Raw genomic sequence first — 15098 nt, forward strand, 5'->3', positions numbered from 1 at the left:
AGTGTAGCATTTTGACATTAGTTGCTAGAAGTACATTTTTTTAATGTACATCTATTTACACAACTTACCACTTACAATGTTATGTAAATATTTGTTTCAGCCAAATCAGTTTTTGCTCAATATCTGACTAGCAATAACAGAACAAGCCTAAGTCACACTACTTGCTATCCACTTATCTACTTATTAAGCTTAAGTACATATTATAGAATAATTGTTGATTTTTAATATACATGAAATCACTCCTGTCGTTTGAGAGCAGCACATGGGGTAATCCACCTTAAGAGAACAAATGAGAGAGATGCGTTGAGGCAGGGGTGGGGACTGGTGCTGATGCTGGTTCAGGAGACAGAGATACAGGATCTACTGGCTATCTTTGTTTCACCTCTCTCTCCGCCCTGCTGCAGCCCCTCCTTTCTCTGCACTGCCAGTGTAAGAGACAGGGGAGGCAAAGAGAGAAGGAAAGAGATGAGGTCATTCCTTTCCCCATCCGGCGGTAGAGGAGAAGTAGGGTGGGGAGGAGGTCTGTGATGTGGTCCAGGCTGTGTGGCTGCAGGGTGAGGTTGGCTGTCTCCACACAGGCAGGCGGGTCTCCTTCTTCCTGTCCCAGCCCATGTTCAATTCAATCAGCCAGAGCAGTGACAACACTGGAGCAAAAGAAGCGAGACAAGGGGAGTGAGAGGAGGAGGAGGAGGAGGAAAACCAAAGGGGAGGAGGAACACAGAAGGAGCTCTGTCACATAAAGGAGGGATTCTCTCTCCCTTTTCACCCTTCTATCCATCAAATCTTTTTTTTTTTTTTTTTTTATCATCATGGCCGCTAAATCAGACGGGATGCTGAAGATGAAGAAGAGCGATGTGGCTTTCACACCGTTGCAGAACTCGGATCACTCGGGTTCAGTGCAAGGGTTGGCAGCAGGATCCCAGCCCGGATCAAGTACAGGGGATGGGGGCTGCTCAGACGGGAACTCGCGGTGCTGCTGTAGCAGTGGTAGCGGTGTCAGAGTTGGCAGAGAAGGAGGTGCTGCTGCTGGAGCGTCCGCTCTGTGTCTGCGTTTGGCCAGAGAGCAGCAGCGTTACTCTATATGGGATTGCCTGTGGATCCTGGCTGCCATGGCAGTCTACTTTGCCGATGTAGGGAGCGATATATGGCTCTCAGTCGACTATTACTTGCGGGGCCAGCGGTGGTGGTTTGGGCTGACCTTGTTCTTCGTGGTCCTTGGCTCCATGTCCGTGCAGGTTTTCAGCTTCAGGTGGTTCGTGCATGATTTCAGCACCGAGAACAGCTCCCAGTGCTCTCCGGCTGACAGCAAAGCGGGGGCTTCTGCTACTGGAGTCGATGTGGATGTCCGTCCTTCTACCCCACAGAGACAGCCGTCCACGGCCAGCAACAAGCCAGCTGCCCCCAGCATCAGCACCAGACCGAGCCAGAACAGGTCTGCCTCCTGCTCCTGCTGCATCTGGTTCCTGCAGTCACTCATCCATATCCTGCAGCTCGGCCAGGTCTGGAGGTAAATAAAAACACCCTCCCACCTCTCACACACTTATGTAGTATACACACGTTGCCTGGTCATTGTCATCAGTGAGCTTGCTTTTTATTCCTGCTTGCATTAATGCACGTGTAATTTATATGAAACCAGTAAAAATAAGGAGGCGGTGATTATCTGTTTTAGGCTTAATCTATGTAATTCAGATCCTATTTATCATCTATATATATCTATCTATCGATCTATATCTATCTATCTATCGATCTATATCTATCTATCTATCTATCTATCTATCTATCTATCTATCTATCTATCTATCTACTACTGTCTGCTTGTCCATTTATCCATGATAATGTTTACAATTTTTGAAAATATAAAATCAATGCACAAGTATTTTGCTGCAGTAATTGATGAGGGATATAATTAGTTCAGAAATACATTGGCATTCATATCATTAATGAAAGAGCCTAGCTAAATTATTGTTGCCCTCTTATTTCCTAGAACAATAAGCACTGTAATAGACAAAGGTTATGCTCTCATTTTTATTATGTAAAACAATGAGATCACATATTGCTATATTTGTAATGTGAAATAGCTTTGAGGCATATATAATTCTAATTTTTCTTGTTTAACAAGATCATTATCAATTTTTTATGATACCCAGTAAATATTTTAGTCAATTATGTTACAGTAGACGATACAATGGGCCTTGCCATAAGGAATAATAGTAAATCCTTCCTTGCAGTTCCAGTAATGCATTATAGTGCTCTGGCAGTATATATACCACAGGTGAAAACAAGAACTGAAGTCCTATTGAAGGGCCTGACTCATGATTATCATGTTTGATTTGTATTTATTGTTCAGTTTGTTACATGGTGGAAGCAAATTCTGAATTTTTTAGCAAATATGTTCTTTTTCCTAGGTACAAGAACTGTTTTCTTAATGATTACATTTGTAGTTTGTTTTTCTTTTCAACTGAGTATATATAAATGATTGGAATAACTACAGCTTCACAGCCCATGCTAATGTTTTTTTATTATAATTTTTTTGTTGAAACATTGTCATCACATTATCTGAATCAACTGTATACAGTGTTAAAACAAACCATGGACTTTCTATGTAAGAGTAAATGGCCTGCTGTACTCTTTCTAAGGATGTAGCTTTCGTGGGGTTTGGAGACTTCAGCTGGCATTAGCTGTAATATTGTAAAGAGAAAAGGAGTCCTGCTGTGTCTGCTTAGCATCAAATTATCTTTGAATACAGTGAATGAATAAAACCACCACACAGAGGAGTTAAGGAACTCTACAGATTTGTGACTCACGTAAATTATAGAAAGCGGTTCACATGGGATAAACATTTTATTGTTTTTGTTTTTACATGAGTTTTCTTTTTTTTTTGTGTGGTTATAAATAATTACTCTTGGTCTGCCACATTCACACACACAAACTAGAGCCAACACAAGCACCCACACCACGTTTCAGGATGTAAATCATTACTTTAGGTTTTATAGGTCTGCAAATAATCTACTTATAGTTCATGAGTATTGTTAAATTACATGAGTGGATTGTCTGTTACTAAAATGTCATAATTTATGCATTAAAACTTTTTCATATTTATGAAACAAAGTAGATGTATTGAAAAAACAAGTGTGCTTGAAGAATGTATTTCAGATACAGTGACTGGCCTAGATTCTCCAAACTCTGAGTTGTACTGAGGTTATTCAAGGTGAAGTGCTCTTAGAACCCCTTAGCATAGTCTTTTTTTTTTAACCTTGACTATTTACTAAACTATTTTATGAAATCTAGCACCTTACATCCAACCTCACCTACAGTCATAGAGGCGTCTGCCTATTCATTTAAGTAATACTGCTATACAAACCACTAAATGTAACATTAATATTAGTGTACATATGACATCACACAGCTGATCCTGGTTATTTTCTGACTATATGAACTTGACTATTCTTTAGATGTTTATACTTTGATTAACTCCTTAACTTAATGCCTTCCTTTAAAAAAAAAAGTGTGCAGTGATTGTTATGACATTTATATAGTAGTAAAGTTTTTTTTTGTACACAGTAGCCCCACATACAAAATGTAATGTTTGGCTTTAAATTATCAATACATATTTGATGCACTGTTTCAGTATTTTTTTAAATTGACAAACAAACATTTGTATAATGTATAATGTGCTAAAAAAAAAAAAACTCTAATAAAGCTTAAAAGGGCATTCCATCTAAATTGTAATGCACATGGGTGCATTTTAGTTTTGTATAGAAGCCTTTTTGTAATATACATTTATAACAAAAAAATATTCTAGTAAAAGTTATAACTGTTTAAAGAGTGTACTTAAAGGCTCAGTGTAGTCAAAATTAAACTTTCATGATTCAGATAGGGCATGCAATTTTGAACAATGTTCCAATTTACTTTTATCATCAAGTTTGCTTTGTTCTCTTGGCATTCTTTGTTTAAAGTTAAACCTAGGCAGGCTCATCTGCTAATTTCTAAACCCTTAAAGGCTGCCTCTTATCTCAGTGCATTTTGACAGTTTATTACAACTAGACACTGCTAGATCATGTGTGCTATATAGAGAACATTGTACTCACTCCTTTGTAGTTACCTAAAAGTCTGCAATTATTGGCTTAAATGCAAGTCTGTCAAAAGAACTGAAATAAGGGGGCAGTCTGCAGAGAAATCGCAGAGGTAAAAAGTATCTTAATATTACTATGTTGGATATCCATAACAGGGGAATGGGTAATAAAGGGATTATCTATCTTTTTAAATATTAAAAATTCTGGAGTAGAGTGTCCCTTTAAGTATGCACTGTGCACCTGCATTTTAAACTCAGCACTTACTGAGAGAGCCAAAGGTGCTTGTAGTATCTGGTAATGACATAATTAACATCATTGCTAATATGATACAAGCTCCACTGGCTCTCTAAGCAACTGCATTATTTAAATTGCTGGTGCACTGAGGATATCTAGCTATGCTTCACATGCTTGTGCAGAGAAAAATGCTAACACTAAAATAGTGATAACTTTTACTAGAAACTTTTTTTGCCAATAGATGTATATTGTAATTATGATTCTATTCAAATTTTTAATTCATCTAGAGGCGTGGCTGAAATTAATTATTTATATCCTTGCATTTTAAGAGAGAAACACAAAAATGCCTGACTGGAGTTTTCCAAAATGCATGTGATAAGCCACCGTCCCTCTAGGAGAATGTTCAATGGACAGATGAAACAAATGTAGAGCTTTTTGTAAAACCACAACAACTCCATGTTTATAGAAGGTAAAAAGGAAGCTTTTAAAGGGCCATAATACCCAAATGTTTAAACACTTGAAAGTGATGCAGTATAAAAAGCTGACTAGAAAATATCACCTGAACATCTCTATGTAAAAAAAGAAAGATATTTTACCTCAAAAGTTCCTCAGTAGCCACATCCCATTGTAAATGACTTCTAAGCAACAAATCAGTATCTCTGTCCCGGGACAGCCGAAGGATTGAGCCTTGTGCACTCTCATCTTATTTTCCTATTCAGTGTAAGGAAGTTTACAATGAAATCTCATGAGAGTTAAATGAAATCTCATGAGATCACAGTAAAAGAGTTCATGACCTCAGCACTGCTGATGCTGATTGGCTGCAGTTCATTTCTTCATTTTTTTTTATTATTTTTTTACCTGCAGCTGGGCTGCAGCTGAGTATAACTTTTTACACAGAACTTACTCTGCTGAGCTGAGGAAATTGTGAGGTAAAATATCTTCCTTTTTTACATAGAGATGCTCAGGTGATATTTTCCTGTCAGTTTTTTACAGTTATACTGCATCAGTTTCAAGTGATTTAGCATATGAGTATTATGTCCCTTTACGTAAAAGAACAGCATCTCTACTGTGAAACATGGAGAAGGCTCAGGGATGTTTTGGGGATGCTTTGCTGCCTCTGCACTGGGTGCCTAGAATCTGTGCAGGGCACAATGAAATCAGAAGACTATCAAGGCATTCTGGAGAAAAACACACTGCTCAGTGTCAGAAAGCTGTGTCTCAGCCACAGGTCATAGGTGCTCCAGCAGGATAATGACCCAAAACATAGATAAAAAAACATCCTACACAACATGAGAAGAAAAGATTGGATCATTCCAAAGTGGCCTTCTTTAAAGGGACACTGTACCCGAAATTTTTCTTTCGTGATTCAGATTGAGCATGAAATTTTAAGCAACTTTCTAATTTACTCCTATTATGAAATTTTCTTCATTCTCTTGGTATCTTTATTTGAAATGCAAAAATGTAAGTTTAGATGCCGGCCCATTTTTGGTGAACAACCTGCATTGTCCTTGCTGATTGGTGGATAAATTCATCCACCAATAAAAAAGTGCTGTCCAGAGTACTGAAACAAAAAAAAAGCTTAGATGCCTTCTTTTTCAAATAATGATAGCAAGAGAACGAAGAAACATTGATAATAGGAGTAAATTAGAAAGTTGCTTAAAATTGCATACTCTTTCTGAATTACAAAAGAAAAAAATTGGGTTCAGTGTCCCTTTAAGTCCAGATTTGAATCTCATCAAACATCAGAAGTTTCTGTTCTATTACATTGTAAATAAAGAATGGTTTGTAGCAAATACTTTAAACAATTTTTACTTAGTTCAGAGAAAACAGTGTGTTTTCCTAAAAAAATCGAAGGGCACCATTACTTTTGGCCACATCTGTATGTGCATTTTGACCGGAATGTCCTTTTAATAAGGATTCCAACACCAATTTAATTTGTAACCATAACAAATGGAAGAAAAATTACTGCACTCTGTGCACAACATAACAAAGATACAAACATAACATGTAAGAGAATAGAAGAGTATATATTATTACAATTGGCTGGAAGATAAAAATCATAGAATTATGGATGAATTTACATTGCTAATACCCTTAGGAACAAATTAATTAGGCGCTCCTTGAGTCTTTGTTCCTGGCAATGTCATGTCCAACATGTGCACTCCCCATCACAAGCCGATAATATTAATCTGCTTAAGAAGTGCTCATGTGTTCTCCTGTATGGTCCCCCATTTTGCTGTATTGGATAGCCAAGTAAAGAGATATCATTTTATAAGTTATTGTAATGTTCTATAAAAGTTTTATCATTTGACTAGACAGTAAGAAGAAACTATTCTGATAGAAGTTGCCCTAAGGTAGAATTGTCAAAGTGTAATCCTTATAGAAGCAAATAACCTCTGTCTATGCCCCCCCTATGATCATTATATATAAAATGCATTTCTATGCAAAGGAATGTCATTTGTCCTGAATCTTTTAACCATGTACTGCACATTGCTGCAATAGCTTGGTAATATCTCTGGTAAGTCAAATGGACCTAGGGAGCCAATCTCTTAGCTCTTTGCCAACAGCAAGTGGTCACATGATAAGTCAGTGACTAATCAGTGCAGTGTCTCTAGAGGTAAAGTTGTATTAAAATAATGAAGTCCTTTATTAGTGTATTAGATCATATAAAATGTAAGTACAGCTGCTGTACCATACATGAGTTTTGTTGATATCTTTCATGTACTTTCTCAGAGACTCTGAGGAGGTATATGAAATAAATGAAACAAATCCATAAGAAACTGTATTTTTGCAGCAACCATATACTTTAACATGAAATCCAGCCTTTCAGAGGATGTTTGTGGAGTTTGAGAAAGCCAGAGAGACACATCTTGCACATTTTTTCTAAAACTAAGGCAACTATTTTGCAATATTTTAAACTGGTTGATATAAAATAGTCTTTATTAAATGGTGTGTCAATTTAATTATTTTTCCCTTAAAGTGAATGTAAATTGTGATGCTAAAGTGCCCGGTTTTTAAAAATTTGATTAAAAACAGGGGCACTTTAATTCATCAAAATTTCCATTTCACTCGTTGTGAAAAAATACTTACCTTTTAAACTTGACAGCCGTTCCAGCTTCCCCCGGTCGTCGCAAAGCCATTTCTGACGTCAGAAATGATGGATCGGTCATCCTCCAATCACTGCTTCCCCCCCAGGGGAATCAGTGTCTGATTCGAAGCCGTGATTGGAGGAAGCCGGATTCCTCATTTTAGACCCAGGAAGAGGCTTTGCGACGGGCGGAGGAAGCTGGAGCGGCTGTCAAGTTTAAAAGGTAAGTATTTTCACAACACAAGTGAAATGTTCATTTTGATGAATTAAAGTGCCCCTGTTTTTAATTTAATTTTTAAAAACGGGGCACTTAAGCATCACAATTTACATTCACTTTTATTTTTTTTTGTAAACTGCAATTAAAATTGGTACTAATTATTATTATCTTTTAAAATAAATTTTCAAGTTACTTTTATATAACTCCGAATAATAATACTTGTTTCTCGAATCAGGAAGATTTTGCCGTTTCGAGTGGAGTTGTCAGTCATGTGGACGGGGTTTAGGATGTGAAAGGGGGTGGAATTCTGTATGCATTGGTGGTGCTTGAGCATGGCAGTGGTGGGGTGATATCATTTCTGCACAATGCGTGGGTGGTCCATGGTTTTTGTTTGGAACAAGAACCTGAAACAGTGAAGAAGAGGAGGACCAGTGGGAAATAACACTCAAGCTTTGGTATTCCTGCAAAATGTGGGAAGATTGGCACCTCTGGATATCATCCTGCTTTCATCCTTGGCCACAAAAAGAGAAGCAATAATGAGAGACAAAAATAGATCATTTATTGAACACTGAAAATTAGAAGATCATTAATTACACGGAAATTACTTTTTTAGGCCATATGGTAGACAATAATAATTATGTTCCTTGAAGCTAGTTGAATAGTTTTTACAAGAAGAAAGAAGTATGCCATTAAAGCATTTTATTCATTAGATCATGTTATAAGCGTCAGTAACAGATCATGTTACTTTAACATTAAAAAAAACTATTTGGAAGAATTTAATTGGGTTGAAAAAGACAAAGACAAAGGGGGAAGGAGAAGACAGGTTACAGTTGTATATTTAGAACAGGGCTGTGCAGTGAAGATCTTGGAGAAAACCTGACCTTCCAGTGTTTCTTTAATCTGGTCCTCTACCTAGTTATAGTACTTATACTTTCTCTGCCTCTCCATACTAAGATCCTTCTTCTATGCAGTTTGTTTGTTCCTATTATAAACATCTGTAAAATATGTGATTTTTCTAGGTCTATGTGTATGTGTAGGCAGGCCCAGACTGAGCATAGGGCATACAGGGCATTTGCCCAGTGGGTCAGAGCCATTTGTGGGTCAGGAAATGTGGCCCTAGCTCCAGCTAGTCTCCAGCATTATTATTTGTAATGATGCAGGGCCTGCCCTATCTGTCACTGCTTTACTGGCACTGCTTTACTGTACCCGTTAACCAGGTCAGTGCTGGTCCTGCTCCATTCTGGTGCCTTTTACTTTGAGTAACTGTGACTACTCAGTCTAATAAGCGGTTATTCTTGCTTTAAACAGTTTCCATTTTTAATCGAATTTCATTTTTTTTTTTACTATTTAATTACAATATATAATACAATAAATTACAAAATTACAGTGGCAAAACTATGTTACAAACTTTAAATATTTTTGTAAATCAAACTAGTAAAATATGTTTGTCAGTTTTGGTCCCAGTCTGGCCCTGTGTTTCGGTTAGTGACACTTATCTTAATAAAGAATTGTTCTTTTGAACTTCGGGTATGCAGAAGTATCTGAGTTTTTTCTGTTATTTAAAAACTTGCTCACAAGCACACCAAAAAAAAAAAAAAAGAGAGAGAAAGAAATTCAAAAAGACCCCTCATTTAAAAAGCTTCTCCATTGATTTACAGATTTTCATTAAAAGGACATTCTACTTGAAGTCAGTGACTAATCAGTGCAGTGTCTCTAGAGGTAAAGTTGTATTAAAATAATGAAGTCCTTTATTAGTGTATTAGATCATATAAAATGTAAGTACAGCTGCTGTACCATACATGAGTTTTGTTGATATCTTTCATGTACTTTCTCAGAGACTCTGAGGAGGTATATGAAATAAATGAAACAAATCCATAAGAAACTGTATTTTTGCAGCAACCATATACTTTAACATGAAATCCAGCCTTTCAGAGGATGTTTGTGGAGTTTGAGAAAGCCAGAGAGACACATCTTGCACATTTTTTCTAAAACTAAGGCAACTATTTTGCAATATTTTAAACTGGTTGATATAAAATAGTCTTTATTAAATGGTGTGTCAATTTAATTATTTTTCCCTTAAAGTGAATGTAAATTGTGATGCTAAAGTGCCCGGTTTTTAAAAATTTGATTAAAAACAGGGGCACTTTAATTCATCAAAATTTCCATTTCACTCGTTGTGAAAAAATACTTACCTTTTAAACTTGACAGCCGTTCCAGCTTCCCCCGGTCGTCGCAAAGCCATTTCTGACGTCAGAAATGATGGATCGGTCATCCTCCAATCACTGCTTCCCCCCCAGGGGAATCAGTGTCTGATTCGAAGCCGTGATTGGAGGAAGCCGGATTCCTCATTTTAGACCCAGGAAGAGGCTTTGCGACGGGCGGAGGAAGCTGGAGCGGCTGTCAAGTTTAAAAGGTAAGTATTTTCACAACACAAGTGAAATGTTCATTTTGATGAATTAAAGTGCCCCTGTTTTTAATTTAATTTTTAAAAACGGGGCACTTAAGCATCACAATTTACATTCACTTTTATTTATTTTTGTAAACTGCAATTAAAATTGGTACTAATTATTATTATCTTTTAAAATAAATTTTCAAGTTACTTTTATATAACTCCGAATAATAATACTTGTTTCTCGAATCAGGAAGATTTTGCCGTTTCGAGTGGAGTTGTCAGTCATGTGGACGGGGTTTAGGATGTGAAAGGGGGTGGAATTCTGTATGCATTGGTGGTGCTTGAGCATGGCAGTGGTGGGGTGATATCATTTCTGCACAATGCGTGGGTGGTCCATGGTTTTTGTTTGGAACAAGAACCTGAAACAGTGAAGAAGAGGAGGACCAGTGGGAAATAACACTCAAGCTTTGGTATTCCTGCAAAATGTGGGAAGATTGGCACCTCTGGATATCATCCTGCTTTCATCCTTGGCCACAAAAAGAGAAGCAATAATGAGAGACAAAAATAGATCATTTATTGAACACTGAAAATTAGAAGATCATTAATTACACGGAAATTACTTTTTTAGGCCATATGGTAGACAATAATAATTATGTTCCTTGAAGCTAGTTGAATAGTTTTTACAAGAAGAAAGAAGTATGCCATTAAAGCATTTTATTCATTAGATCATGTTATAAGCGTCAGTAACAGATCATGTTACTTTAACATTAAAAAAAAACTATTTGGAAGAATTTAATTGGGTTGAAAAAGACAAAGACAAAGGGGGAAGGAGAAGACAGGTTACAGTTGTATATTTAGAACAGGGCTGTGCAGTGAAGATCTTGGAGAAAACCTGACCTTCCAGTGTTTCTTTAATCTGGTCCTCTACCTAGTTATAGTACTTATACTTTCTCTGCCTCTCCATACTAAGATCCTTCTTCTATGCAGTTTGTTTGTTCCTATTATAAACATCTGTAAAATATGTGATTTTTCTAGGTCTATGTGTATGTGTAGGCAGGCCCAGACTGAGCATAGGGCATACAGGGCATTTGCCCAGTGGGTCAGAGCCATTTGTGGGTCAGGAAATGTGGCCCTAGCTCCAGCTAGTCTCCAGCATTATTATTTGTAATGATGCAGGGCCTGCCCTATCTGTCACTGCTTTACTGGCACTGCTTTACTGTACCCGTTAACCAGGTCAGTGCTGGTCCTGCTCCATTCTGGTGCCTTTTACTTTGAGTAACTGTGACTACTCAGTCTAATAAGCGGTTATTCTTGCTTTAAACAGTTTCCATTTTTAATCGAATTTCATTTTTTTTTTTACTATTTAATTACAATATATAATACAATAAATTACAAAATTACAGTGGCAAAACTATGTTACAAACTTTAAATATTTTTGTAAATCAAACTAGTAAAATATGTTTGTCAGTTTTGGTCCCAGTCTGGCCCTGTGTTTCGGTTAGTGACACTTATCTTAATAAAGAATTGTTCTTTTGAACTTCGGGTATGCAGAAGTATCTGAGTTTTTTCTGTTATTTAAAAACTTGCTCACAAGCACACCAAAAAAAAAAAAAAAGAGAGAGAAAGAAATTCAAAAAGACCCCTCATTTAAAAAGCTTCTCCATTGATTTACAGATTTTCATTAAAAGGACATTCTACTTGATTTTTTTATTGTTTATATAGATAACACCTTTACTAATCAATACCCCAGATTTGCATATCCAACAGTGTTATATTAATATACTTTATAACCTCTAAACCTCTGTCTGTTTCTAAGCCACTGCAGGCAGCCTTTTATCTCAGTGCTTTTTATTTGCTTTTTTTACAGCCAGACAGTGCTAGTTCATATGTGCTATATAAATAACATTGTGCTAACTCCCACGGAGAATGATAATGGTTATGCAGGAACCAGCACTAATTGGCTATAATCCAAGATTGTAAAAAGCACTGAGATAAGGGGCAGTCTGCAGAGGCTTAGATACAGGTAATCATAGAGATAAAACATATATATAAATATAACAGTGCTGGTTATGCAAAGCTGTGGAATGGGTAATAAAGGGATTATTTATCTTTTTTAAACAATAACAAATTTCAGGTAGACTGACCCTTTAAATACCATTATTAACAACTGTACTTTTAAAACATTACCTGAGTTGGGGGTTATGTGACTCAGTTTGGTTCACATGATTCTTTGTTACAGATAATGGTATCATCAGGATGTAAGGCATACAAAAAAAGACACAAGTTGTCTAAATTGACATGTGATGTGTCTGAATATTTTGCCTGTATAGCATTGTACACAGTATTTATCCCTAAAGGCTAGAGACAGACCGCAATTTAAAGTTATACTTTTATGCCCATAGGTAAGTCAATTAATTGTTCAAGAACGTTCATTGTCATGTGCAGGGACATTTCAAAATCTTGTTAAATTTAATAAAAAACATAATGTACTTTGTAAAAAATGAAAGTAAACATTTTCATTGTCACATATTATGCTGAGTTGCTAATGGGTAAACTTCTATTGTACAGTCAGTAAACAGCTAAAAATGATCATGATACCTATGCCACGTGTCTTTATGCTTCTTTCAGCTCACCAATTATGTCTCTGGAATAGTATTTTTAAATTTAATGCTTTATCTTAATCATGAAACTTTAATTTTGACTTAAGTGTCCCTTTAAAATGTACGTGTAAAATACAGAGAATATAAAAAACAGTCTCATTAAAAAAACATCCAGGTTAATCTTTTTTACAGAAAAAATAATTTATTAAATATTCAATATTGCCAACCAAATTATGAATTAATGATCATAATATTGTGGGGGGGGGGCTTTATCAGCTGTATGTGTGCTATACATAGCCATGAATTGTTTGCTTAAAATGTCCACAGGGTTGTATTTATTTTATGGCCTATTTGGTATCAGGTTTGATATTAGGAATCCCCTTATTAAAATGGTACACTAAATAAAAAATCTTTGGCATTTGGAATTCTAATCCCATACCTAAATTAGGTATCTTGATGATCATTGCTAGACATTAAAGAGTGTGTAATTAAGCATATTCCTTTTATATTTTCATTTTGCGATTATATGCATTATTTTTACAATTTTTTTTTGTGACTATTTTTAACACCCCAGCATATAGTCAATGTATAAAGGCAAACCAGTCAATCACAATAAATAGTTAATCCATGTGTAGAAGATAATTGACTAATTCCAATTTTGACTGGAGTAGCCTAGTCGGGAATACCTATATATACTGGTAATTACAGACTCTGAGGAAGTGCATTACTTTTATACACAAACGTGTTGTGGTTACTATTTGGCCACATTGCTAACCATACTAAAGCATTCACCTTTTTTTCTTAAAAATGTTTATTTTTATCAAAACTTGGTTTGTCTCCATCTCCAATAAATAAATATCACACAGCCATTTTGCTATACACATATTTTTCTAGTTAAAAAAACTACAGAAGTATGACAGGCATCACGAAGGGGTCACTTGTTGGTATATTTTATTGTAATGAAAGAGCACAGCAGCTCGCCAGCATTGCCCTATTGCAAGACGTGGTGCTCCATTTGTGAATTCTGGCTGACAGTATAGTGTATCCAGTGCCAAGTATTCCGCATGGTTAACATATGCTTTAAAAGCCACTAGCAGATTGGTTAATTTGGTGGAGATTCATTATAGATGACCATAAATAGCCATCAAGCTTTATTTCCGTGCTTATGTATTATATGCCTAAAAAGCTGAATCTTTTTTAAAGTTATAAGCAATAGTAATAATATACACGCAGCTCTGTATAATGATTTTTAGTAGATATATGATAGATTGCTAGATAGATAGATAGATAGATAGATAGATAGATAGATAGATAGATAAAAGGCTTCCATGTATGGTTGTACACATTCTGCCCATGCTTATGCGGAGACTATCTGCTATGTCCCCCTGCACCTGGACCCTGGTGCCAATGCATCTGCTGCACCAATGATAGCTCCTCCCCTGGCCCTAAACTAAAGTTCACAGTTCGATTGAGGAAACTAAAAAAACATACATTTTTTGGTAGAAAATGATACAAATACACTATAATACACTATGCACATGGGTGTGTATTTGATTTGTGACCCATTTAAGATAGTAATATTTTATTTCTAAACAAATCTGGGAACTTCACAAACTATTACAGTTGTGTAATATTAAGTGAAAAGTGTATCAGGTAGAGAGATCACTTTAGAACAGACTGGTTCCTTTTGTCTGCGCATTCTGTCTCTTCTTGCATGACAAAACCAAAGCATTTCTTCCAAGGAGTTTAGGAAGCAGACATTATTTCTGACCTTTGCAATGCACAAGTAGAATAGAATCACTTTCTCTTTCAAATTAATTTGTAAAAAACATGGCATTTCACACTAGCTATCCATAACATAGGCAATTTTATCTGTGAATGCTCCACAGCTCCATAGTTCAAGACACAAAGACGTAAAGCTATTTGCTTAGCTTAACAACAAATCCTTCTTTTGCTTTGTATTCAGACAGAGAGCCAAAATTATTTTTTTGAGTGAAAATGGCAGATTCCAATCTTTATTTTTGGCTGTCTTTATATGTATAACATTTGTTTCAGAGCAGTAGATTTTTGTAGCATGTCTCATATGCTATTGTAATTGATTTAACTGTTTCTTATATTATGTGTTTGATTCTATTTGTATAAAATACTGCACAGGACTTTTATTATAAAGATTGAGTATACAATTGGTAAATCATTTCTGATGCTTGTGTTTTATATTGAGAGAGACGTGTTGTCTGATTCGTTGCCCACTGGGGCATATACAACCCTGTAGGGTCCATCAGACCATAGCCTCTGTCAGTAATCATACTGAAACAAACATATATTTTGACAGATTCACTGCATTTCTGCTTTGCCTTTTTAGTAAATCTATTTTTTTTTTCTTTTTGTCATTGTTATATAGTAAAATGTTTGTAGCAGTATACGCTGTTTGTTATGAAGAAGGAAACTCAGTTCATTGTTCACATGTTTGCACAATTTAACATATTAAGTTTGG

The 15098-nt window shown here is 35.9% G+C and overlaps 1 protein-coding gene across 1 annotated transcript in view; it reads left to right on the forward strand.

The window, feature by feature from the left end:
* Positions 1-752: 752 nt before the first annotated feature.
* Positions 753-15098, forward strand: part of XKR4 (XK related 4) — a 446549-nt gene continuing 432203 nt past the window's right edge. Inside the window, 1 exon segment of the mRNA XM_053715046.1 lies at positions 753-1507. Within this exon segment, the coding sequence (XP_053571021.1) occupies positions 810-1507 (698 nt within the window). The 5' untranslated portion in view covers positions 753-809.

This window comes from Bombina bombina, chromosome 5, assembly GCF_027579735.1.
Source record: "Bombina bombina isolate aBomBom1 chromosome 5, aBomBom1.pri, whole genome shotgun sequence".
Classification (NCBI taxonomy): Eukaryota; Metazoa; Chordata; class Amphibia; order Anura; family Bombinatoridae; genus Bombina; species Bombina bombina.